This window comes from Barbus barbus (genome assembly GCF_936440315.1).
Source record: "Barbus barbus genome assembly, chromosome: 7".
Classification (NCBI taxonomy): domain Eukaryota; kingdom Metazoa; phylum Chordata; class Actinopteri; order Cypriniformes; family Cyprinidae; genus Barbus; species Barbus barbus.
Genome location: NC_136735.1, coordinates 13,957,248 through 13,983,384, shown reverse-complemented (window position 1 = coordinate 13,983,384; position 26,137 = coordinate 13,957,248). Strand labels below are relative to the sequence as shown.

The 26,137-nt window shown below is 39.9% G+C and overlaps 1 protein-coding gene across 1 annotated transcript in view; it reads right to left on the bottom strand.

Annotated features, from left to right (window-relative positions):
- Positions 1–26,137, bottom strand: part of LOC306873143 (storkhead-box protein 2-like) — a 66,038-nt gene that overhangs the window by 9,594 nt on the left and 30,307 nt on the right. The window contains exon 2 of the mRNA XM_079422215.1: positions 2,970–3,122. Within this exon, the coding sequence (XP_079278341.1) occupies positions 2,970–3,122 (153 nt within the window). The remainder of the gene's footprint in view (positions 1–2,969; positions 3,123–26,137) is intronic.

Genomic DNA, 26,137 nt, shown 5'->3' with positions numbered 1-26,137 from the left:
CCTCAGTGTAATAAGACAAAACCTGCCATTGTGACCCTCCTTCATAAGAACACATATGATAATAAATGAATGCAATAATAATATTAAAATATCTCATAAAATTTTCAAGAGAATTTACAGTATATGTTCTTTTGTCCTTATTTCATTAGCTGGACTGGAAATTTGAACTCTTACGCCTTAGCTGTCTAAGATAACTATTCACTAAGAAGACTGAATACTTGTAAAACTGTTACTAATGTTAAGACAACACACTTTATCACAAGTTAATATTAACAATCACTTCATTGTTATGAGTTGATTAATCAGTCAGTCATCAATTATAATTATTTATTTTATTTAATTATTTATTAAAATTATTATTTTGTTATTATAAGATAACCAACTCATAGGCCACCTGGAAACCACAGAGCACCAGTGAACCACAGACCATATTCTCATATTTTGAGATCCACCATTCAGTGCTTTCAAAGTATGCTTTAGAGGGAATATATTTAAACACAATTAAGATGGCTAACTTAGACACTCAAAAATAGACATTACATTTGTTGTAAGACTCAATACTGTGAATGTCTCTCTTAGTTTAATATCACGTGTGCAATATAAGTAAACATTGCCTGTAACTCACAGACAAGGAGCTCCAACAGTGTAGACTGCACTACAGGGTACATGGTGTCCTCACTGCACTCAAGACCTCACTTCACCCAAATCAGCTTTTCAACACTCTCAATCACAGAAACACACACAACGGATAAAGGAGCAGATAAGCCGTAACTAGTCAGGGTTAAGTGTTGCCTGCCATTACATCATACAGTGGTAGTTGCCATACCAACATGACGAAACCTAGAGCCTCTGTTCCTTTTTTTTTTTTAACCACTCCTTCTTTAAGGGAAAGCAGACAAGTGAAGTTTGCACACTTTACACTTTAATTGACTGATTTCTTTGAATAGAGCTGAGCAACATAAGGTGTACAATGGACCTTTCTTTGACAAAATGTGACAATTTCTACAATTATCAACATAAATCTGGCAACATATATATATATATATATATATGTATATATATTTATATATACACACAATACTTTTTTAACTTTTAGATTTTTAGTTTGTTGATTATATTAAATTTTAGATGTTATTTTTATTATTTTAAATGTACATTTAAAACACTATACTTAGTTTTTTCTTTCCTTGGCATCAAATTACAAAAAAAATACAAAGCTATTGGGGCAAAAGAGAATGCAAAAAATATTTGTTGTAGTTTCCATTCTCCACTGCATAAAGTTGATGACTTCTGCCGGAAATGTAAAAAGGGTCCATATTGTCATTCTACATAGATGACCCCCCCGAAATAAACATGAATTAATATTCGAATGCATATTGAAAAAAAAATTTGAACAATTTAATACAAATGAATGTCTCATGAAATCGATCAATTAGATTTTCAAAAACATCTATAAGCCTACGTTTTATTGCTGTTTTTCGTGTTAAGAATTCTTTTTTATTTTTTTCAGAGTAGGCTATAGGTATAATTTTCACATTAACTTCACGCAATATAACATGATTTTATTATCGTAATTTTTACTTTATTCTTAAAATAGTATGATGTTAATCTTATTTATTTAGTTAGTTATTTTTCAGCGTGACACTAAAATGCCGCTGTATTTGTACTGCATGCAAACACAATCTTGGCACAGCGGCCCAAAAACAAAACTAAGCATAGGCCTAGGCTATGACGCTAACGATCCTGACTCCCCGTATCTCCTCGTTGGGTGTGCCTTTAGAGAGAAATGCATCTTTACAGATTATATAATGAAAGAGGTTTTAATTTTTAATTTGAATTATTTCGTTTTAAAGTAGTAATTTAGCCTATAGCATTCTATAAATATATTAATCATGTCAGTGAGGTTTGGTTCCGTTTTTGTGAAGCGTTGCTGCTCAAGATCAAGACTGCAGAAAGCCACCCTGTTTGTTTTCTTTAGGCTATTTTATGATGGCATATTTAAATTTTCCACAAAAAAAAAAGCAAGTGATCACGTTAGCGCCTCCATGTCCTTCAAAGCGCGCTTCAGCTTCCACTCTTAGCACAAACGATTGGATATTTATAAACACATTTATCTTAAATTTTTTAATTTATATTGTGAAATGCATGAAGTTTTTTATGTCTCAAATCATGCTTATTTTAGAAGGCTAAACTGATCAAACATGTTCAACTCACTGCCTGACGCTGGCCGAAAAAAAAAAAAAAAATTGAATTTAACAGACATAATTATATATGTTCCAATCATGTTTCTAAATTAACTTAATAAAGAAACGAAACAAAATATAACCACTTTGCCATTAAACAAAAACTGATCTTTTTTAATGGCAGCTGTGTAAAGGGGAAGAGCGAGCGAAGACACTGGTTTGGGTGGGACTTGGGTGGAGAATTCTGATAACCTGTCGGACAAGGGCTCTTGCAAGGCTCTATATTCATTCCCTTGTTTCAATTCAAATTTTCCCCTCGGCTCGCAGACCCCCAATCTTCCCGGGCCCATATGCACCTGCATACCCAGACACTACACCCCTGATCCACTCCAAAACAGCCACAATAATCAAAACTAACAATTACAATGGTACAGAACAAAAACATTATTTTAAAAGGTAGTTTTGATAGTGACAGGATTTGGATATTTATATTATGGTCAGTCTTTCTTAAATTCCTCGCCTGAAAAAATACTGCTATAATCTCAGCAAATATAATGAAGCCAAATACTTGTGGCTTGCCCAAAATAGCAATTTATCAGGCACAATATGTATATATTTTTATGACGAGGATTATCCCAGGAAAACAGAAAGTATTTTTATATACATACACTTGTAAATGCAATACTTAATGTGGTTATGTCTGTAATAAAATACTATTAGAGTGTTTACAGCACTCAAGTATGTGTGTGTGTGTGTGTGTGTTCATAAGTGTGTCTGGAGGGCTACCTGGGAAGCAAGTGGCAAGGTGCTCCATCAGCGCATCTTGTGTGACAGGCTTGCGGGCAGAGTTCATGGCTGAGATGGCCAGACACAGAATCTCTCCCAGTGGGATGAACTGAGACTGACTGATGGGTGACATACTGATCGGAGATACATCGCCTAGAGAGGGACACACACACAAAATAATGTTCAGTCCTGCTATACAAGAACATGCGTGTTTGGCAACTGACTGGTCCTTAAATGTCACCCTTTTTAATGCAACACAAACATATAAGAAGATAAAAACCACCTAAGACACTGCTATCTCTAACAGTATTAATGTGGGACCAGTAAAGATGGAGAGATGTGAAAGGAGGAGTTTGAGGCCAGGGAGGGGTGTAGAGGAGTTTTCAAGATGCTATACGGTCACAACAGTAGCGTGAAGGTTATCCAGGGTGTTTGATTGCATGTTGCCAAATGTGACCTTATACTGACGACTCAGCAATAAGTCCCTCTGCCTGCGTTGGCAGAAAGACCCCAGGCCATGCGTCAATATTGATCCCCAAAAAACATCCATGCATATTGAATTTACTAGATGCACAACTCAGAGCAAATCAAACATGTTACATCACATAATACATCTGAGAGATTAGACATCACTTTTCCACTTTCCTACATTTGAGTGTGCAAATGAGTGGAATGACTTTTAATAAAGAATTAGCCACTGTTGTCCAGCTCAATATTTCAAAAAAGGTTTAACTATAGGGCCAATTCTCACTATTACCTAGTTGCCTATTATTAACATATTGGCTGTTTATTAGTACTTATAAAGCACATATTCTGCATGACCATATTCTGCGTACCTAATCCTGCCCAATACCTAAGCATAGCAACTATCTTACTAACTATTAATAAGCAGCAAATTAGGAGTTTATTGAGGCAATATTCATAGTTAATGATTTGTTAATAGCCATTGGACCTTAAACTAAAGTGTGACCAAAAAAGATCATATCCACTACATTATTTGCAGTCTGAAATTTAGACTGACATCAAATTACATCTTAATATTGTTAGTAAACTGCAAATTAAATATGAAAACACATATATGCTTACAAACTCCATGTGTAAAAGTTACAAACACTATGAGGTTTAATATTGAGGACAGAGACAGCATTATCCAAACCATGGCTGAATATTCTTATGGATCATTTATACAGTTATATACTGAAATTAAGTCTAATTTGGGGATGATATGAGAATTACAATGCATAATTCCTTACCACTGTTCATGAAACAATCATAAATGATACACTTATAGCTTGAAACGTTTGAATTTATGAGCAGCGATAGAAACAATAATCTTGAACAAAACGCTTTAAAACCAGTGTCCATTCATGTCTATTGAAAGAAGCCATGAAATATCTCCAGAAAAACCATATCTTTTACACAGAGATAAGCCTGAACGACTCATTTAACCTTTAAAGATTATGCTATGCTTCACTTTTTAGCTCAGCATGCTAAAAGAAACCATCAAACTGGTCCGAGTATAGCGTAAAGGGCAACAAAGGCTCTGAAGCTGCGCTGCTAACACTGCAGGATGCAGATAGGATGACATCATCCACACGGAGCTGCTGCTCTCCTGGTGTGTGTGTGTGTGTGTGTACGGCAGGCAAAGGACCATCCCTCAAATCCCAGCCTGTGTGTCTCACTGTTCAAGCAGAGTCTGTACAGACAGCATCGTCCTGCTCGTAACCCTCCAAATGACTTACAGAGCATCAGTGACTGCTGGGGAGGCTGCTAGCCTAGCGTTGTTTTTGTGAGGTATCTGCATGCTAGAGCTAAATTCAGTTGCTCTCCATTATGAATTTTATTGTTTTTACTTTAGTAGGGGGAGGATAACTGGTGTGAGGATGTGAGAAAGAAAGAGAGAGCAGGATGGAGGGAGGTGCAGAGAGACCCCTCCCTCTGCTTCTGTGCTGCAGCCATCAGAAAAGGCGGCTCTGGCGATGGACACTTACCCAACATGCTCCACTCCAAACAAAGACAGGAGAGGTGTGACCAATCACAAGCAAGATTCATGCACACCTTTTTTTTTTTTACTCTCCATCAGCACTGCTGAGTACCACACACACACACACACACACACACAAATCTGCTTGCTCTACCCTCTCCTCCGTCTCACACACACACACACACAAGCTAGTAGGTGGCCTGCTGAATTCGTTGTTATGGCAACGCATCCCAGTTGCTCTCTCTTGTTCCTCAGATGTGTGCTACGCCAGGATTTCTCTCTCTCTCTCTCTCTCCAGCACCCACTTTTCTGTTCTTCCTGTCTCCATTCCTGCTCTTGTGCTTCACACTCAATCTTGTTAATGAAAAATTGAGGAGAGCATGTTGGCTGCAAGACTAAGCAAAACCTGCTCAAAAACAAGGCCTTTTAGGTAAATAACAGTTTTTATATACACACACACATCATACCTTATTCTATGGAGTAGTATATACATATGGAGTAGATTATATAGATTTTTTATATAAACAATTCAAATTTTTGGGATCAGGGAGATTTTTTTTAGAGAGAAAAAAATTAATGCTTTTATTAAGCATGGATGCATTAAATTGATCAAAATGACAGTAAAGACATTTATAATGTTGCAAAAGGTTTCTATTTAAAATAAATACAGTTTTTTTAACTTTCTATTCATCATCAAAAAAACAACAACAACAAAAACAATGATATGTTTCTTGAGTGCCAAATCAACATAGAATAATTTCTGAAGAGCCTTTTGACCATGAAGAGTTTGTCTTCACAGGAATAAATTACATTCATTCAAACAGATAACAGTTATTTTAATTGTAATAGCATTTCAGAATATTACTGTTTTTACTGTTTTGATTAAATAAATAAGGGACTTCTTTCAAAATCATTTTAAAAATCTTACAGACACCATAAATATATAAAATGCATGTCTATTAATCATCCACCAACAAATAGTGTAGTAAAATGTTACTGTGTTTAAATCTTTCCCTCATTTATTCTCTTTAAATTACAGCAGTGTTACCACACGTACGATAATTATTGTATTTGTACGATAATTTTGACCTCTGTACAATGTACGATCAATAATGAAAAATTCCCCTAATATAAAGTATTCAAAATTTTATGATACTTCAAATTATGCTGGTTATAATCATATACTCACTTCTTATACTCACTGATCGTGCACACCTCAGAGTGCATTAAGAATGCGGGAGGGTGCCCTGCTTTTAAGCCAATGAGCACTATTGCGGTCTATGACGGCATCAAATCTGTACAGCAAAAGGGCCCCCTCAACATCTGGCAACACATAGGCTTCTGATGACAGTGACTCAGAGGTGGAGTTTGGACCTTCCCACTAAGGCACACCTAGTTATTTATCTATTGTGGTAATTTGCAAAAGTTGCTGGCAAATAAATAGCTGTACTGTGTATGTTTGACTTGTGTATGATCATTTTCTTCCAAATATGATAATTTGAGCTTCTGGTACGATACTTGGACATTTCCAATCTGGCAACACTGAATTTCAGAGCAGAAAATGCAGAAGTTAGCTGATTCCATCTGTGCCTGGTCATCATCAATAGTCATGGGAAAAAGACAGATATGACATCTATGATCACAAACAGGACTATGAATAGCAGAATCAAACAGCTTGCCCAGCAAAGAATTGTAAGCTTAAAAAAAGCATTAATTCTTCTGTTCTGTTTGGGGTCTGAAAGAGCTGTTTAAACAGCTCAAAAACATACTTTACATCATAGTATCAGGATTAAACTAAGATTAGAACTGATTCTAAACTATTTAAACTTGATTCAACCAGACAAAAAGAGAACCCAAATATAAAACATGATTTAAAGTATTTTATTATTTATTAAACCTTTGTTATTATTTCTATATGTACACTATTAATATTTGCATGTGTACTGTAGACCTATAGCAGTGGGGACTCTGGGACGTCAAACAATTTAAACAAAGTTAACCTTAACAGTATTTGAGGTTCAATATTCTCTCTGTCTGAAAAATTGGGGTTCAAATGATGTCACATTATGCACTCTAGTCTTTGTGTAAGTTGCCTTGTATGGCTTCAAGCACATCTGAGGTGACGTCATCCCACTGGGCATACGCACTTGACAGGAAGGAAGAAAAAAAGAGACCAAGAGAGGAAGAATGAGAGAGAGTGAGATCAAGAGATGAGAGATAATTTACCGTGTTATAACTTACAATCAATGTATCACATTCTAAAATTGTTTAACGATGTAGTACGAGGCTAATCGACGAAAATAGAAAACAGTGAAGAGATGCTGGCTTTACTGTGTAAAATATATCTTTAATAACACCAGATGGCAGTAAGCAAAACTATTTATGATAGTTAGTGTAATGTGGACTGATATGGATGGGGAACAGACCAGTATCAAGTATATTATTTTTCATTAAAAGGAGATTTTGTCATTCAGTGTTTTAAGGGTATGTCATGAGCCCTTCACAGGCATATAGGCTGCATCCCCATTCACAGGGTCCCTATGCAGTGTTCACTGCACACTCAGCAGGACGGAGATATCTGTAGATATTGTTATATACAGTATTTAAACTACGATCATTCGTTATACATAAAACCTAAATGGAGTGATAAGTGACTGTTGTGAAACCACACATAAGGTGAATCAAGGTGACTAAAATTGTTAGACCCTCAACTCATTTTAGGTAAATTTCCCTCCCCACTTCCTGCGAAATGATTTACCGATGCGAATGTATTCCCTATGCCATTTGCAGTGCCCTTCAGAGTTAAAACGTCTGGGAAAAATCTGAAAATCTGGAACCTCACTTAAAATGTCTGAATATCCTGTGAAGTCCACTTTGTAGGGCACGGTTGGACGATTGGTACACATACAGAGCTATAAGCCAGGAGTACTCTTGTGGAATAAACAATATTAATTAGCATTTTCAGTCAACCATTCTGTTCCTCACTATGGGTCATCTTGTATTTGACAAAATAATAAAATATAATAATAATACTAATAATAATAAAATATTCACAATCAAAATATTTAAATATTCAAGTTAAAATATGATTCTACCGATAGAAATTGTGATATTAATTATGATTAACTATGCAGGCCAGTGTGCTTTCCAACGATGGGGAGAAAAGGGAAGATGCAGCAAACCTAACCTTAGATTCACCATCATAACCTTATGAAACTCAGGTAGAAGTTTGACTGAAGCAACACTAGATGGAGGCAGGAATCCAAAATGTCCAAAACCAAACAGAAGGAATAGGACAGGAGCAAAATATTATCTTCTCAGCTGAATTTCTTCTGAATTAATTTTGAATTAAATCTCCGAACTTTCATTCATTTAAGGCTGTCACTCTTTACTGAATATTCAACACGTTTTAAATATTTAACAAATGCTTATCCGAATAACAGTTTTCCATCTGAAGGCTGTTTTTCCTGAATTACTGTATTATTTGATCTAGTGTGAGAAATTAAGGCTAATTTTCTAGCCTAATTGGCACTTGAACACGCTCAATCAATTCAGGGGTGCCACACCAACACTGAGAAGATGGAGGCTTGGTCACCTGACTAATCTCCTTGGTGATCTATGATGTAAACAATGAGCTGGAGAGAGTGATTAAGTTCAGTAGGGCACAGATTTGTTAACTAGCCTATTTCATATGTAAAACATATGCTTGTGGTCTTGTATATTTTAAGACTTGATTCTTTTATGATCATTTTTAATTCATATATACACAAAAACATAAGCTCACTAAAAGTCCTCGTTTTCCTAAATAGTCCATCACTTGTTAGAAAACCTTAAGCTTCCCTAGAAGACGAGACATATCCATACAGAAGTGGATATGTAACGGAACGGGTCGGACACAGAAGGTAAGTGAAATCACAAGGTGTTTATTTACAAGGTGAACAGCAATCAGCAATCGTGAAGATTCTTCGGACTTGGTGAGTATCAATCCGTGAGGTTAAAGTAAGAGGAATGTCAGTCACAATAAGTCTCTGTCTTGACAGATCCTAGAGATTGGCAGCGTCAGAGCGGCAGAGACACACGAGGATTCAACCAAGCCACCGGCGACAGGCGAGGAGGATGACTGGAAGAGGACAAGGCAGAAGGTAAGTAAGGACAGGTAAGTATTCACAGGTATCTATACTCAGCTTTTAGGGAAGCAGAGACGGTCCATGTAGCAATCCTGACAGACAGTGTAGTGCTGTAACGTCACTTCAAGATCGGACGAAGTAGTGAGCTGAGGGAAGTGCTTTTATGAGTGTGGTGATTGGAGATTGAGTTGCAGGTGCGGGTGATGATTGGAGATAAACAGGTGACAGTGATGAGTGACGGGGAAGACGGGCCATTCTGTGACATTACCTCCCCCTCCCGGACGGCGCGTCCCGCGATGTAACAACAATACCGGGGGGGGGGGGGGGGGGGGGGGGGGGGGCGCCCTGGATGTCAGAGGACCTAGACCTAGGAAGGTCATCCAGGGCGGATCAGGAGGTTCGGGAGACCATGGCGGATCGGGAGACTCGGGGAGCCATGGCGGGACAGGAGACTCGGGGAGCCATGGCGGGACAGGAGACTCGGGGAGCCATGGCGGGACAGGAGACTCGGGGAGCCATGGCGGGACAGGAGACTCGGGGAGCCATGGCCATATCTTTTGGGAAGCCCAAAGGGATTCATGAGGCCATGAGAAATGAGCCATAGTGGCCCTGACAAATGTCCCTAGCAAGGCCACTATGGCTACTAGGATTACAAGTATATAGCCCCCCCCCCCAAATTTCTTTGGGAATGTTCCCCATAAGGGCTCTCACCGGAGGAGCGGGCTCTGTGGGGCGCTCAGAGGGAGCGGGCACTTGAGGGCGCTCTGGAGGCGCGGGCACTTGAGGGCGCTCTGGAGGCGCGGGCACTTGAGGGCGCTCTGGAGGCGCGGGCACTTGAGGGCGCTCTGGAGGCGCGGGCACTTGAGGGCGCTCTGGAGGCGCGGGCACTTGAGGGCGCTCTGGAGGCGCGGGCACTTGAGGGCGCTCTGGAGGCGCGGGCACTTGAGGGCGCTCTGGAGGCGCGGGCACTTGAGGGCGCACGGGAGGCGCGGAGCTGGATAGAACCAGCGAAGACGCAGGAGGGCGCTCTTGCAGCGCGGACAACTGAGGGCGCTCTTGCAGCGCGGACATTAGAGGGCGCACGGGAGGCGCGGGGCTGGACGGGACCAGCGGGAACTCAGGTGGGCTGGACGGGACCAGCGGGAACTCAGGTGGGCTGGACGGGACCAGCGGGAACTCAGGTGGGCTGGACGGGACCAGCGGGAACTCAGGTGGGCTGGACGGGACCAGCGGGAACTCAGGTGGGCTGGACGGGACCAGCGGGAACTCAGGTGGGCTGGACGGGACCAGCGGGAACTCAGGTGGGCTCTTGCGAGGTGCAGGAATTGGTGGGCGCAGACGAGGAGCAGGCAATGGAAGGCACTGGCGAGGAGCTGGCACTAGAGGGCGCTTGCGAGGAGCAGGCACTGGAGGACACTGATGAGAAGACATTGGGGAAAGAACTGGAGCCGAGAACTCCGGGGGAAGAGCCTCATCCATTAGCCCCTCGTTCTGCGTTGGCGGAGCCTGATTGTTTGTGGGCTGTGGAATCATCCCCATCTCCAACGGCACAACGTTCATCGCGGCGGATTCCTCATTGCCGCTGACGGAACATACTTCGCCGTGGGTGGTGGAAACATCCTCGCCGCGGGCGGAGGAAGCAGGTGGATCGGCAACGACCCTCCATTGCGGGGAACCAAAACCAGCCGCCTCCTCATTTTCGGTTAGGGTCCGATCTTCTGTAACGGAACGGGTCGGACACAGAAGGTAAGTGAAATCACAAGGTGTTTATTTACAAGGTGAACAGCAATCGTGAAGATTCTTCGGACTTGGTGAGTATCAATCCGTGAGGTTAAAGTAAGAGGAATGTCAGTCACAATAAGTCTCTCTGTCTTGACAGATCCTAGAGATTCGCAGCGTCAGAGCGGCAGAGACACACGAGGATTCAACCAAGCCACCGGGGACAGACGAGGAGGATGACTGGAAGAGGACAAGGCAGAAGGTAAGTAAGGACAGGTAAGCATTCACAGGCATCTATACTCAGCTTTTAGGGAAGCAGAGACGGTCCATGTAGCAATCCTGACAGACAGTGTAGTGCTGTAACGTCACTTCAAGATCGGACGAAGTAGTGAGCTGAGGGAAGTGCTTTTATGAGTGTGGTGATTGGAGATTGATGAGTTGCAGGTGCGGGTGATGATTGGAGATAAACAGGTGACAGTGATGAGTGACGGGGAAGACGGGCCATTCTGTGACAGGATAAGAACACGATAAAACTTACAACGACCGACAGTGACTTCAAATTGAGAATATAATGTAATCTGTTTATCACAACAATACAATAATCACAGTTCAATGATTATCAGATTGTTGCTCAACTCAGGTACATCTTGTACTTTGTTAGCTCTACCGCTAAAAAAAGAACAAAGAAACAAAGAAAGAAAGAGAGAGAGAGCCTTTACCTAAATCCTCACAGCTGCCCACTGAACGAGAGGTGACCTCATTTTTTGTCAGAGAGGACACAAAAGATCCGTCTCCATGACAACAAACCAGAAAAAAAGTGTTTGCTTGTACACACCAAATGTGGCCAGAACTACCCTTGGAGCCCTATTGTATAGGCCATGCTCTCCACTTGTGCTGTGGTGCTGTTCACTCGTAGAAGGGCTGTAATAGCTGAGGCACAGATCAAGAGCCAAGTGCAAAAGAAAATCTTTCAGCCAAATTATTCCAAACCTGCATAAATTTCTTTCTTCTGTTGAACACAAAAGATATTTTGAAGAATGTTGCACCAAACAGTTGCTGGTAGCCATTGACTTCCATAGTATGAACTAGTGTTGGGAAAAATGCATAATAGTCATATCGTCCTATCGTCATCCTGAGAGATCGGCGATACATGATATTATCATGCTAATTGATTTAATTACTTACATGGTTTCATAATTTGTAACTAAATAACAATTTAATAAAACATTGTAATTTACTAATTCTAATGCTTACATTTCCAGTTATTAAAACAGCAGCTACAGAAAACGAACAAAAACATCATCACTGACTTCAGTCCAGCGCAAGTTTATGTACCTTAAAAAACACTTGCATTGTAATCAGTGAAGCTGTCTACATCGTATGATGAATAAATCTCTTATACTTACATTGCACATACATCTGCACTTTGTTTATGATGAGAGAATTTGCTAGAGAGCAGAACTCATTCAGCGAGCGCTGAACAACAAAACTCTGGAGTTTCAGCGATGACTCATCTGAACGTCTCTGATTGGCCATTGCATTCATAAGTTCAAAGGAATCATGTGTGATTGGTTATAACGTGCAACACTATATAAACGCGTAAAATGAAATATGATGGAACAAAAAAATAAATATGATGGATTAATTAGATATTACTTAGATAATATTACTAGCCTGATGATAATGATAATAATACTCATCTTGATATCGTAAAAGACATTAGTCATAGGCCTAATCTCTGACTATCGTCGATACACTATCGTCTATCGGCACAACCCTAGTATGAAAAAAAAGTCAATGGCTACCAGCAACTGTTTGGTTACCAACTTCCTTCAAAATATCTGCTTTTGTGTAATTCAAGAAATTCATGCCAGTTTGGAACAACATGTGGGTGAGTAATTGATGACAAAATTTTCATTTTTGGGTGAACTATCCATACCAACAGTTTACTTGCTGATGGAGATCTACGTTAATATATGTGGGTTCATATTCCACAAAAATAAATTGCTCGCCATATATCTCTATACATCAGTCAATATAGTATCACAGTCACCCTCACCCACACATTCAGCGTGCCCACGAATTACATCACGTCCCATATGGCAGCCCAGCAGCTTCAAACTAGTTCAACTCCACCCATAAGACACATATCCACACACTCGCTCTCTTTCTGATGGGTAGGTAATGGATTAAGGTCACCAGACTGACTAAAACAGGTTGTTGGACAGACTTAAGCCTTGTTTATGTGTAGACACGTCAGAGTGCACCACAAATGCCTGTAAAAAGCAGGCCTCAGTGAGGATGAAAACATCTTGGTTACATCCGCAGTATATTCACAGCTTGTTTGAAAATGGTGGGTGAAGATAACTGCATTAAAAGTACTCATCCTACACACACCTCTCTGGGTGGGGAGGAACAGCCAGAACATGTGTGACCATAAGTGAGTCTGTTTAGATTTCACTCAAGCACAAGTTGATCATAATCGTCCTAAACAGCTATATAACCTATCATTTTAAATTCATATTTAGGGCATCTGAGTGGATTAACCCTTGTGACATACACACTTTGAGCTGGCAGTCAAAAGCAAAGCAGGAAACTTGTTAGAGGTTGCTAAACCAATGTCATTTTAGTGAGCAAAAGAAGTAGGATAATGTTCCACCAATAATTTTTTCAGCCTCATTGTTAAATAGTCCATTTAGCCTTTCTCTTTCAATTTATACCAGGCTTTATTAGGGTCCTAGGCCAAGCTAAGCTACAAACAGATGAGAATATTGAGCTCTCAATTAGTAATTGATTCAGTTTTGCTAAACTCCAGACTTGTAGACTATTAAAACAAACAAAACATTAAAACATTAAAAAAGGCAGAGACTGCAAGAAATTCACCATAAAATGATGCTGACAATGTTTCTGTTATTACAGGATAGCATATTGGTGCCTGTATTTTTTAGAACCAAGAACCATATATTCCATCAAGTAATATAACATTAATGAAACATTTCACTTGAACAACCACATGATGAATGATAAGTGGGCTGTCCATGAAACATGGCCAATACTCATGTGTAGACACCATGCAGGATCATAAACACAAAGAGAAAATGCCATCAGAGTAACACAAGACACTAAAATAATGCAGTAAACATTAACCAAATAACATAAAATGTCTTTAATGCACATTATTAATAAGAAAAATGAGACAAAACAAAATTACTTTTATAAAATTCAATCATATGTGATGTGTCATGCAGGGACTTCTGTGAATGTTCTTTTACAGCTTTTCATTGTAAATGTATACAGTAATTCATAGTTTTTAAGTCTTGCAAAAAAACATGTTAACAGTCTTTTACAGGGTTTTTTCCAGTTAAAATTATATGTTTAATTATATGACCCACTCTCTGTAAAATAATTATATATTTATAGAAGTTCAGTATGTAAGCATGTGTGCAAAGCATCTGGAAACATAATACACTTGCTGATTTACACAGGATTTTCAACATAAAATTACAATCAATGTCCTTTTCAGCTTTTTTTGCAGTATGTTGTTAGTGCAGTAGCATTATTTCCAAAAAAAAAGATCTCCTCAGAGCCCCTCTACATTCTGCTTCTATTTTATTCTTTCTGAACTCCAGCTGAGGGTCTAAGTTTTACTTGTAAACCAGGTGAAACACTTTTATTCAGCATTACACCAATGAATTGATGCGAAGCATTGTTTGTGTTAAGGGTTAATGTGTGTCTTCAGCTAGCCTAGCCTAGCACTGCCTCAAATGAGCATATACAGACTGTTGGCCACTACACTCCACTGCATTGACACACTTTCATCTTGCAAATCTGCGTCATATGCCACAACCACCATATGAAAGTTAGAAAAGAGACATTCTAGCTGTGGAACGCTGGTTTATGTATCAACTTCAATAAAACATGCTAGTGAATGGATGTGAAATCTTGGACCAAAATATTAAGTTTATTTTTTTTATTTCTTTGTTTATTAGCAACCAAGGTCACTATGAGCTGAAATCAATGGCAGCCTACGTTATGCTATTGACTGGTCTGGCTAGCTTGTGCCAAAACAGAGTTCAAACCAGCCCCCTGAACAACCCAAATTTACACACAGATCATCTGATACTGAGAAAGACCTAGACCATGTAAACATCATTTTGGATTTTATCTCTAAATGTTTCAGTTTGAAGTTACTGTTTTAAATTTTGAACAGTAATGAGAAAAAAATGACCCAGGAGGATGTTTTTATTTAATACAGCTGCTTAAAAGTTACCCACCTTCACTTTTATGGCAAAATAAATATACCCAAACTAATTACTAATTACTGTAAAAAAGTTTTGAGCTCTCTATAAAAAAAATCCCCCATCATACATCCACAAAAAAGCAACCTACAATCCTAATATTCTGAGATATTGGTCTCTGAGGCAGATTCTGTGGCACTGGATTCCAAATTTAGCCAGGACAAGAGTAGCCCTAGCCAAAAGCAGGCCATCCTTTGAAGAGAGAAACCGTAAAGCATCCAATCATGAAAACACCAAGTGTAAATGCCCTCCAGAATACAACTGAGTCAGGCCATATAGGTAAACTTCATTCTTCATAAACGTAACTACACATGAGTGAGCTGTCATGGAGGACACACATGGATTGTGCAACTGCAAAACTATGGGTCAAAGGAAGGATTCAATAGAAAATTCTGGCATCGTTAGCATCATCAACATTTGCATAGCACAAGAGGAGTAGATTGGATTTATATCCGTTTTGCAGAGGCAAATTTATGTTGCAAGTGTACATGTGTATACCCAATTGGATGGTAATCAATCATGAAACATGAAGTGGCTGTAAACACACTGTGCGGTTAATAAATAACTCAATTCAAGAATTACAATGCCTTTTACAAATAACTGATTTAAGGAACTCTTTTAAGAGAGTAGAATACAGAAAAAAGACAACTAAGCAACAGCGGTGGTTTTGAGCTCTGTAGTCATTTACATTTATATATTTGGTAAATACTTTTATCCAAAGCAACTTTTATTACAATCAAGGTACACAATTTTAATCCGTTATTATTTTCCCTGGAAATCGAACCCATGACATTGGCTTGCTAATGCCATGCTCTGCTGATTAAAGGTGCAGTAGGACATCTTGGAAAATGCTAACTTTAACCTGATAGCACTGAAAGCGTACATCCCACACTCCCTGCAAATCGCCATCCAAAGCCACGCCTCCCGAAGGCATATACGCACACAGACCAGACGACCAGAGACAACATTACTACAATACATCATGTGTCATTCACGGTCAGAAAACTTTATAGTGCAGTTAGTAACAGTACTACAATACCAGGAAGGAAGGTCAGGTTGTTGATGTTTGCCTGCCATTGTCGTTCTGATTGCATAGCGTAAGCGTACGTGAATGCACTGATGACGTATCCTGTCAGCGCGAACTGGGTGCACAGAGGTATGCAAATACATATGTTGAGAGGCAGGTAGGAAACCTTCTCATAAACCTTCAACATTTCTTGGTCCTACACCTTCCACAGAATATATAAATACAAATAAATACATTTAGACCACTTAACTTAATGATTGCTATCAGGATGTAAAGAGACTTTCAACCAGCATATCTAAGGTATAGTTTGATGAACCTGGACAAACCTAAAGGCCCGGGTAGGGGTGGGTGGTATGACCAAAATTAGTAATTTTATTTATGATATATACACACGATATAGTTATTTTTGCTTTAATTAAGGTCTTAATTATATAAAAAATTTTGATACCATAGAAATTTCATAATTCTTGTGACCAATATCAATATCACAAAAAACTAATGCTAGCCTAAATTTTAAAAAAGGCTCACTGAAGACAAGTAAACAGTCAGCAATTAAGAATAAGAAACTAATTTCAAGCAATAGGACAAAAACTACAGTAGAACAAATAAATAAGAAATGCTACATACACTGTATAAAGTAATGAAATGTATAAAACCACTGCATATTCTTCACTGTGTAAATTAAATACATATTATTAATAAAGTTACAAAAGTGATTTAGTCAAGGGCAGTGAGATTTTTTTGTTGTTGTTGTTTGATTAGCATGAATGACGGAGAGCAGGAATATGCTGTCACTTTAAGAGCTGCCCGGATCCAGTATACTGTTACACATGTTTTCACTTAAGACCTAAATTACTGTGTTTACAAGGATACTTGCAAATATCGGTATTTTTACTCAATTCAAAACTCCCGTGCTCTATGAGCACCGTCTTCACGTGCACACACCTGTGACAGTGTTCAGAAATAGTTTCTCAGACAGCGTTCGTATATAGTAGGGATGCAACTATACCATTTATTCAGAACCAGTCTGATCCGATCCGATACTGAAAATTCTGAGTATCTGCCAATACCGATCCAATCTGATACCAGCGCAGTTTTTTTTTAAATAGATGTAGAATTTCTATACTTCTCTGTGTTGACCTGATCGTCACTCTTTTGTGTGTTAAACACAATCTGCTACATATAGACAACTTAATTTTAATGAAAAATAACAAATTAAAAATAAATAATTATAATCTATGACATAAATACTATTATAAACTAGGTTAGTTAGTGGATAATTCAGCAGAAAAAGATCAAGAAAAATCATGGGTGTACAATACTTTTTATAAAACCTAGTAAAACATTTTTATTTACAAATAAAAGTGAATAAGTGTAGGATTAAATCTGGTAAAATGGTACACATTGCTCTTTGTATTGTTGACAAAAAACAGCTAAAACCAGCCGAGGCTGGTTGGTTTTAGCTGGTTTAAGCTGGGAGTAGCTGGTTTTAGCTGGTCGCCCAGCAGGGCTAGGCTGGTCAGGCTGGTTTTAGCTGTTTTTTCCAGCTGGTCTCCCAGCCTGACCAGCTAAGACCATCCTAGCCAGCTGGGAAAGTGGCTATAGCCCCTCTAAAACCAGTCTGCTGACCAGCTATGACCAGCCAAGACTAGGCTGGATGACCAGCTAAAACCAGCCAACCATCTTAAGCTGGTTTAGCTGTTGTTGTTTTTTCCAGCAGGAAAACAAGCAAAAACATTTAAATATATATTATAAAATTAAAATACATTTCTTTTAAATCAATAGCCCAGTAACGAAGGCAGCAACATGTGATAGATATGTCTTTCTCTCCTCTCCACCTGTAGCTGGTTTGTGGTGAGCGCACTGGCGCCATTGTGCTGTGGCTGCCGTCGCATCATCCAAGTGGATGCTGCACACTGGTGGTGGTTGAGGAGAGACCCCCTATATGATTGTAAAGCACTTTGGGTGTACAAAAATACACAATAAAGCGCTATATAAATGCCTCATTCATAAAAAATGCCTCATTCATAGATAGGACAGAACAAGAAAGACTATTAATAATCTTTCATTGCGCAAAAGTATTATAAAACGATAGGCTCCGTAATACAGAGCGGCACAAAGCGCGTATGCGCGTCCCGTGCACAGAATGATGCGCTTGAAACAACACAAAGTCACAGCGTGCAGCCTGCGCAGGCCTCTGAGTCCGCACAGAAAAGTTCAAAGTACAAAGGGAAAAGTTATTGATGCGTAGTGTATTAAATCTGTGCGGTAGTTTATTGATCCTTTTCTTTTAACAGTTTTAAACTTCAGTTACTGTGCGCTCTTGTAGAGAGTTTGACTAACCGAACACAACACAGTTTGAATGCTGAATGGAGGATGACAGACAGCCGCGGCGGAGAGAATAGTTTATTTGAACTTGAATTTAACGACTTAAATATTCATCTGTACCTCAGAATAACCATGGAACAGCTTCAGAGCACTTGAAATATAGTGCACGAAAACTTTATGGTGCTTTATAATGTTGTTGTGCCTTTCATGGGGCTCAACAATAACACAGAATAGTATCGGAGCCGATACCGATCCTGAGTATCGGGTCGATGCATCCCTGGTATATAGCGAAATTCTTGAGTTCTCTTTCGCTGCCGATTGCATTTCAACAACTTGTTTTTAACTGCAATGCTTAAAAACGCATGCAAATGACAATTTTCATGACATAGCACAGCAACATCACATGAGTGTGTAACCATCATTCGACAGTCAAAACGACGTGACAGTCGAAAATCTCTACCGGTTGACAAATTTGTTTGTGGTTAATCATGTCTACCGGTACACCGCCAACCCCTAGGCCCAGGTATACTTCTTTTTCCACGTTCCACTCAATTTCACGCACAGCCATATATGCACAGCTTTCATAGTATACTTCACCGCGTATGAGCGCAGAGGACAAGTTCACCACATGTACAGTGGACTTTCTGTCTTAACTTTCACCTGGTGCCTGCGCTGTTGTACGTGCACCATGCATGCAGACAGAAAAATTGGGTAGTACATGGATGGTGTGCAAAGACGTCCGTGCACTCTCCTGAGCACAAAAATTACATCACCTGAAGTACTTTGGGCCTAAGATTGGAAACCCAGCAAATCAATCTACAGGAAAAGGGACACATAGCTCTATTATACTAAACTTCAAACTATAAGTAAAAGAATATTTTAATTTCTTAAGTCCAAGGCCCTGACTCTCAACAGCATAGTGGTCCAAGCTTATAGCTTGCACAGTGGTCCAAGCTATAACCGAAAAGAGAGGAAGGGGGGTAGAGCAGAGTGTGTAGGGTGGTCCCCTCAGACTAGGCCCAGACTCTCTGCTGACCCACTTCCATCTGAAGACAAGAAGCACAGTCGTGTACTTTGTAGCCAACACTACTACAAGCGCATTAACTGAATACAGATGAAGATGTAATGAAGATACAGTCATACCATATGCACAGCCCTCCATGTTACTATAAGGATTTGTTATAACCTTCAGGCCTGGTGCAAAATGGAGACCAGCATTCTTTACTAATCAACAGAAAGGTCAAATATCGCTATATAGGACAGACTGTAAATGAACGCTTCAAATGGGGGTCAATGCAGAATCTTCACTTCATGCAGTATGTTAGCTTGCAGTCCTACTTCTGTGGCCTGATCGCTCACCATTCGCCCATCCCTCCCTCTCTCATGCTCTCATTCTCTTCTCAATCATCTCATGCAATTCCTGCATACAGTCCCACTAGTGATGTCAGCATCTGGGATGTCCAGAACTGGGGTGGATATTTTTAGCCTGGTGCAACGAGTAATAGTACGTGTAAAAGAGAGAAAGAGAGAAAAAATAGAACGACCGAGCGAATCTATGTTGTGAGGATATAATGAGATGGTCTATATTAAAATAGGTGTGTGTTTATCAGAACAGGGAAAACTAGAGGCACTACACGAGGACTTGTACACGGCACGAACATCTTTCACACATGCATATGTGTGTGTCATTTTTAATGCAAAAGATCCCAAAGGCTTAACTGAGTTTCTCATAGTGGCTGGATGATTTCTACAAATCTATCAGCTGACTGTAGGCGGAGACCAGCGATTTATTCGAGCACAGCCTCTTCTATCTCTCTCTTTCTCCTCTACGCACATTACTACAGAGGCCAGGCTATTACTGCACCAGCATGGCCTCGTTTCTCTCCCACGCCTAAATCAGGGACTCTGTCACAGCTGGGCCGGTGCGTACGTGCGAGTATATGTAGTTACTTTGTGCCACTAAAATCAAGTCCAAAAACAGTTCAGTGGAATACAGGCAAGCAAGATGGTACCCTTAATCATCATGAAATCAACTGATACTGTTTATTTTCTTACTGCACATTGATTTATATGTACAAGTTATTCAAAACAGAGAAATGCTATTGGGTTGTAAAGTTTTATCAAAATATAGTAACGTTTAAATGATTTTCCTCTTCTGCTTACATCACTTTGGTCAGGCAGGCTTTTGGCTAATGTTAACAAATAGCCAAAGAGCTACTTGGGCATTGATTTTGCAAACTTGTATTCAGTGTGGTTCAAAGTTGCTATGTAACACCCATTTTTCACCATCCAATCAATTCCTAATGGATAAAACCCAAACATATTTTCATGGAATATCTTGTCCCATGGAAGTGTAATGGGTTGGGGAAAATCAGTGTGAAATTCACATTGATTTTAAGTATAACACTTCATACTGGGAGCATTTTGGTAGATGTTAGAGGATGTTGGTTTTGCTTTGAGTGCAAGATTCAGTGAAATGTTACACAGACACACACAATAACTATGATATACACTACTATTCAAAACTGTAAGGTCAGTAAGATCTTTTATTTTTAAAGAAATTAATATTTTTATTCAGCAAGGATGTATTCAGTCAATCAAAAAATTTATTTCAAATAATTGTTCCCATTTATCAAAGAATCCTGAAAAACAGCTGTCTTTACTTGTAATATCGTAGGCCCATGAGGGTAGTCAAGGATAGGTTTATATACTGCGATTAGCCTGTGCTAACAGGTAAAGGTGGCATAACTTTAAGGACAATCTTGACACCTACTGTAGGTGAGCACACAGTAAAGCTGGTTGGAGGAGTTTTTGCTGCACTGCAGTTATCTGAGCTTCATCACAAAGTCTGTTGTCCTCCAATGAAGTCATCTGAGGTGGATAACATGTTTCAATTTGATCAACAAATACATATATTTAGTATATACTACTGTAGCAGTGTTAGCAGCATAAATGAGATTTAACAGCTATAACGTAGGGCAGGTTTTTAGCAAATAAGGACTTAAATTTCCAAAATAGGCTCAATGGAACAACATCTCTACATTTTTGTTGCAAAACTCCAGAAAGTACCTATACATAAAGTTCACTGAGGTTTCTAGATGAAATGACCACAAGTGGCAGTAAAACATCAACGTTGAAACTTGGAAAATTCATTTTGACACAATTCATGGTTACAGGGACAGATTATTAATTAATAATTACTTTTTTGTGTGTTGTTCTTGCAAAATTATGACCTCAAAACGGTGCATAATTTATAAATGAATACATTTTGACGTTTGCATCAGATATCCAGCTTTTCTCATGTAGTAAATATGGCTTTTCTCATGTAAATTTGCTTGGTAGCTCACCTGGTATAGCATTACTTGCAACAAAAGAGCTTAAAGTCTTGTAGAAACAATTGTATGGTTACTTCAGAAAGTGCATTTTATCTCATGTTTGCTTTTGCTATCACGACAGAGCATAACCTTTTAGTTTCACTCACAGGACAATTACCGCAATAAGTACAATAAGCAATGTACTAAAACACTGCCAGATTCAAGTTCATCTGTTCTGTTTCAGATGAAAAAAGAACACACTTTTATCACCAGTTACAGGACATTTCATTTTAAATGTGCTGCGAAACATGCAAAAAGCATCATAATACCATTTTGCGGAAATGCCACAGGCACTATTTTCAATGAGCCTGGGTTGTAAATTTAGGTCTGTTTTTTCAAGCACTTTTGTCTTTTCACACTGTTTCTCAGTTGACGTGATCTTATATGTAAAAGAGCAGCTCAAACGTACTCTGAAACATTTCCTTTTTTGTTTTAATGCTGGAGGAACGATACGTAAATGACAACAATTTTCACTATTCCTTTAAAGAACAGAGGAACAGATGGCAAAATGTCAGCTTCTAAAACACTTAGCTGTAAAAGCTGAAAAGAAATTGCCACGTTAAAAAAGTGAGACCTGAAAAAAAGTGATAATTCAAGTGGAGACATTTTTATCTGGCTTGAAATACAGACAAGTTAAACCTCATTTGGTGAACACTATCCTACTTTGTGGCATTTTCCATGGGGTACAAAATAGGGTCTGATGCTTGGGCGCATCATATTTTTTAGCATATGCTCAAAGAAAGGAGGTACTTTACCTTCACAAAATGTTGATTGTCAGCCTTAAACATTCAAACAAAAATGACCAGTTTATTTTCCATCTAATTTTTCACACTTGTTTCAAAAAAGAAAGAAAAAAACTGGGAAAAGCAGTTTAAAGCATTGATTTGTGTGATTAGTAATGAACATTAAATGAAGCTTAAAATAAAAATTAAATTTGTAATAAGAATAAGAATGGGTAATAAGTGTACAGATTTTGCCTAAATTAAGCTACCACTCAGTAAAGGTTAGCTGATTTAGCTAAAAGATTGTGAAATAATCATTAACTCTAAAATGTTAATGATTAACTTCATTTCCCAATACTCAGAAAGACAATATTTGTTTGATCGGCAATTTTCACAATAGTTTAATTAAAAGGGTTAAATTCTTGATTTTGATGGATGCTGTGACTAACTTAATTTGGTAGGTAATTTGTAGGTAGGTGACTTGCATTTATGCTTTACAAAAACATAATAGTACCGCAAAATGTATCCTATTTGTGAGTGTTACCTGATATGCTTAAATCTAAGAGAATTTACAGATTTTCTCCTTTTCACAGTCTCTGTTTTAACTTTGCACCCAATTCGTCACACCTCATGAACACACAAACACGACTGTGCAAACATGCAAGCAGATATATTGCACCAAACTAAAAGGACTGGCAACTTTCTTTATCCCAAACAGATTAAAAATACAGTTTAAAAATTAAAAAACCTTGCCATTTCACCACTGGGCTACTCTACAGGCCTGACCAGCTCTCAGGCTATATATTATGGACAATAACAGAGGACTCACAACCAAAATGGAGAAAAGCAGCCATAAAACCTGAGGTCATCTCACAATCTCTGTACAACTGGGAAATCTTATGCCAGAATGGTTTTTCATGATGCTACAAACTTAATACTGTAAAACCATAGCTGGGACCAAAATGGTGGATGCATGATGCTTGATTTTATCCTCTGCTTTGCTTGTGCTGTTGCGACTGCTTCGCCACTACAGCATGCTTCAAAAGCCTCTGTCTATCAGCATATCAAATACAGCAACCTCACATGGCCATTTAAACAATGATGTAGAACGACAGGTACTAGGCTAATGCACTAGATTAACAAACATTTACGTTAGAGTTCCTCAGATCCAGTCCAGAAGGGCCACTGCCCCTGCAGAGTTTAGATCCATCCCAAATCAGAGACACCTAAGCAAGCTAGTCAAGGTCTTGAGAGTTACTAGAAAATTACATGCAAGTGAGGTAGGTTTGAGCTAAACTCTGCAGTGGTCCTTCAGGAACACATTTGTGGAACCCTGATCTACAGCTTCTGGTCCAAGGTGAAAGAGGTCCTGGGGGACCCACCTGGTGTCATGTAGCCCCGCGGAGAAGGGGAGATGTGGGTCGAAGGAGGGGGCGGTGGAAAATGCTTATGGTGGTGGTAGTCCTTCTCACTGCGAGAACGGATGCGCTCCAAGGCCCGCTCCGGAACATCCGAGCTGGGCCAGGCCCGCCTGAGGTTGGTGCTGCGGGTCTTCTTCATGCCGGCAGGTTACCCGTGGAGGGGGGAAGGGGGGAGAGAGGGAAGGGGGTAAGGGGAGGGAGGGGGTGGGGAGTAACCTGAGGTTCAGTCCCTCCCCCACATTGGCAGGGGACACCCCAGTCCAGGTATCAGGCCAGAGTCATGGTAAGGGCGCTCTCGCACATGCACACGTGCGTACGCATATACACACATACGTGCACGAACCGGGGGTGACACGTGGCGGCGCAAGCGGGAGTGCTCAGTGACGGGCAGGCTGGCTGGAGGTGGGCGTGGGAGCGTTGGGCTGGGCTGTCCTTTGAGGCATCACCCTTGGCTGGAACAAATCCCGCCGACCCCCTGCCAAACATCCGGATTCATGTGCCACGAAGGGCACATTACGTCACCAGGCACTGCGGGGATGGGAGAAGAGGGGGGCAGCGGGGTGGGAATGGGGCGAGAAGAACGAGAAGCAGCGCAAAGACGATTCCGGACAGTGCGTGCGTACTGACAAACACACATATGAGTTTAAGCAAGGTGCATTGCGATGAAAGGATGGAGCGGTGAAGGAAGGGAGGGAGGATAGGGTATTGTGGAGGGAGGGAGGGAGGGAGGGAGAGAGAGAGAGAGAGAGAGAGAGAGGCCTGCCTGTCCAACAATAGCCCAATTCTGCACGGCGGCAGCCCCTCAGACAAGTCCGCTGAAAAACAAAAGGCCTGCCAGGGAAAGAGAAAACGCAAAGGGGGAGGGAAAAAAAAATAAGAAAGGAGAGAACGGCCTCTGAGGTGACCTCAAAGCTTTGGTGTTCTCAGTCCGCAGACAAGCCCGTGTCAGCCTCCCTCCTCTCCAGCTCTGCCACTAGCCTCTGTCGAAAACGACGCCACGCACGAGGGGAGGGCAGAAAAAGCGCGACAAGAGGGAAGGTGGAAAAATGGAAACTGCAGATGCGGAAGAAAGGTCCTCCTCTTTTGTTCCGTAATTCCACAGTGAAGGAGGACGGCGGCTGCGAGGCTACACGCTCATTCACGCGACTACATCTTGTCTCCGAGGCTCCCTCCTCTTTTAATGCTGATGTCGTCGCTGCTGCTGCTGCTGCTGCTGCTAGCACTGCTGCTGCCAGCACCTTATGAAAGGGGTGTGTGTGTGAGTGTATGTGTGAGTGAGGGGGGAGGCAGGAGAGCAGCAGAGCAAGCAATCGAGTGTGTGAGCGCGCGGCAGAGGCTGTACGTGAGCGTGCGTGTTTCGGAGTGCAACTGAGAGTGGGTTAGCGTGGATGGAAAAAAAAGATGGGGGAAAAGGGGAAATAATAGCAGCTTTCATAAAGAAAATCAAAGACGGAATAGAAAATACGTGCAGACTGTAGCAGGTGTCAATTAAATGACCTGCTTTAGTACAAAAGTATTTGTCCTATTCAACGCTCGCGTTATCTTTCAGCATTCATAAGAAAATTCAAGGCCAAAGCACAATAATTACAGAAAAGTGAGAAATTTGTTTTAATTTGTGACAAATAAAGAAAAAAAATAAAGAAAAAAATAGAAAATCGTATCCACTGCTTTTATCAGCACACGTTTTTATTTATTTAGACATTGTAATGACATTAAAGGGATACTCTACCCAAAATGTATGCCATACTGTCCAAGATGTATGCAACTTACATTCTTCTGTGAACACAGAGATTTTTAGAAAAAAATTAATGCAAGTGGATACAAGCCCCAAAGTTGACGCTTCAAAAACTACTCAAAACTAACACTATGCTAATCCACGTGACTTATATTATAAGTATGATCTAAGCGTGTTGTTAAAGTGACTTCCATATCACTTTTCGAGCAAGTTTCACAACACGCTTACATCACACTTCATAATGTTCCAACATTCACAGCGGGACAATTGGTCAGAAGTGATGGTTTATAGTTTATTTATTTATTTATTTTTACATACACATATCACTTCAGATGACATTGATTCAGCTGGGGTTGTATGGATCATTGTGTTTACTTTGGGTAGTTTTTGAAGCTTCAGCTTTGGTACTAGGCCCATCCACTTTAATTAGATG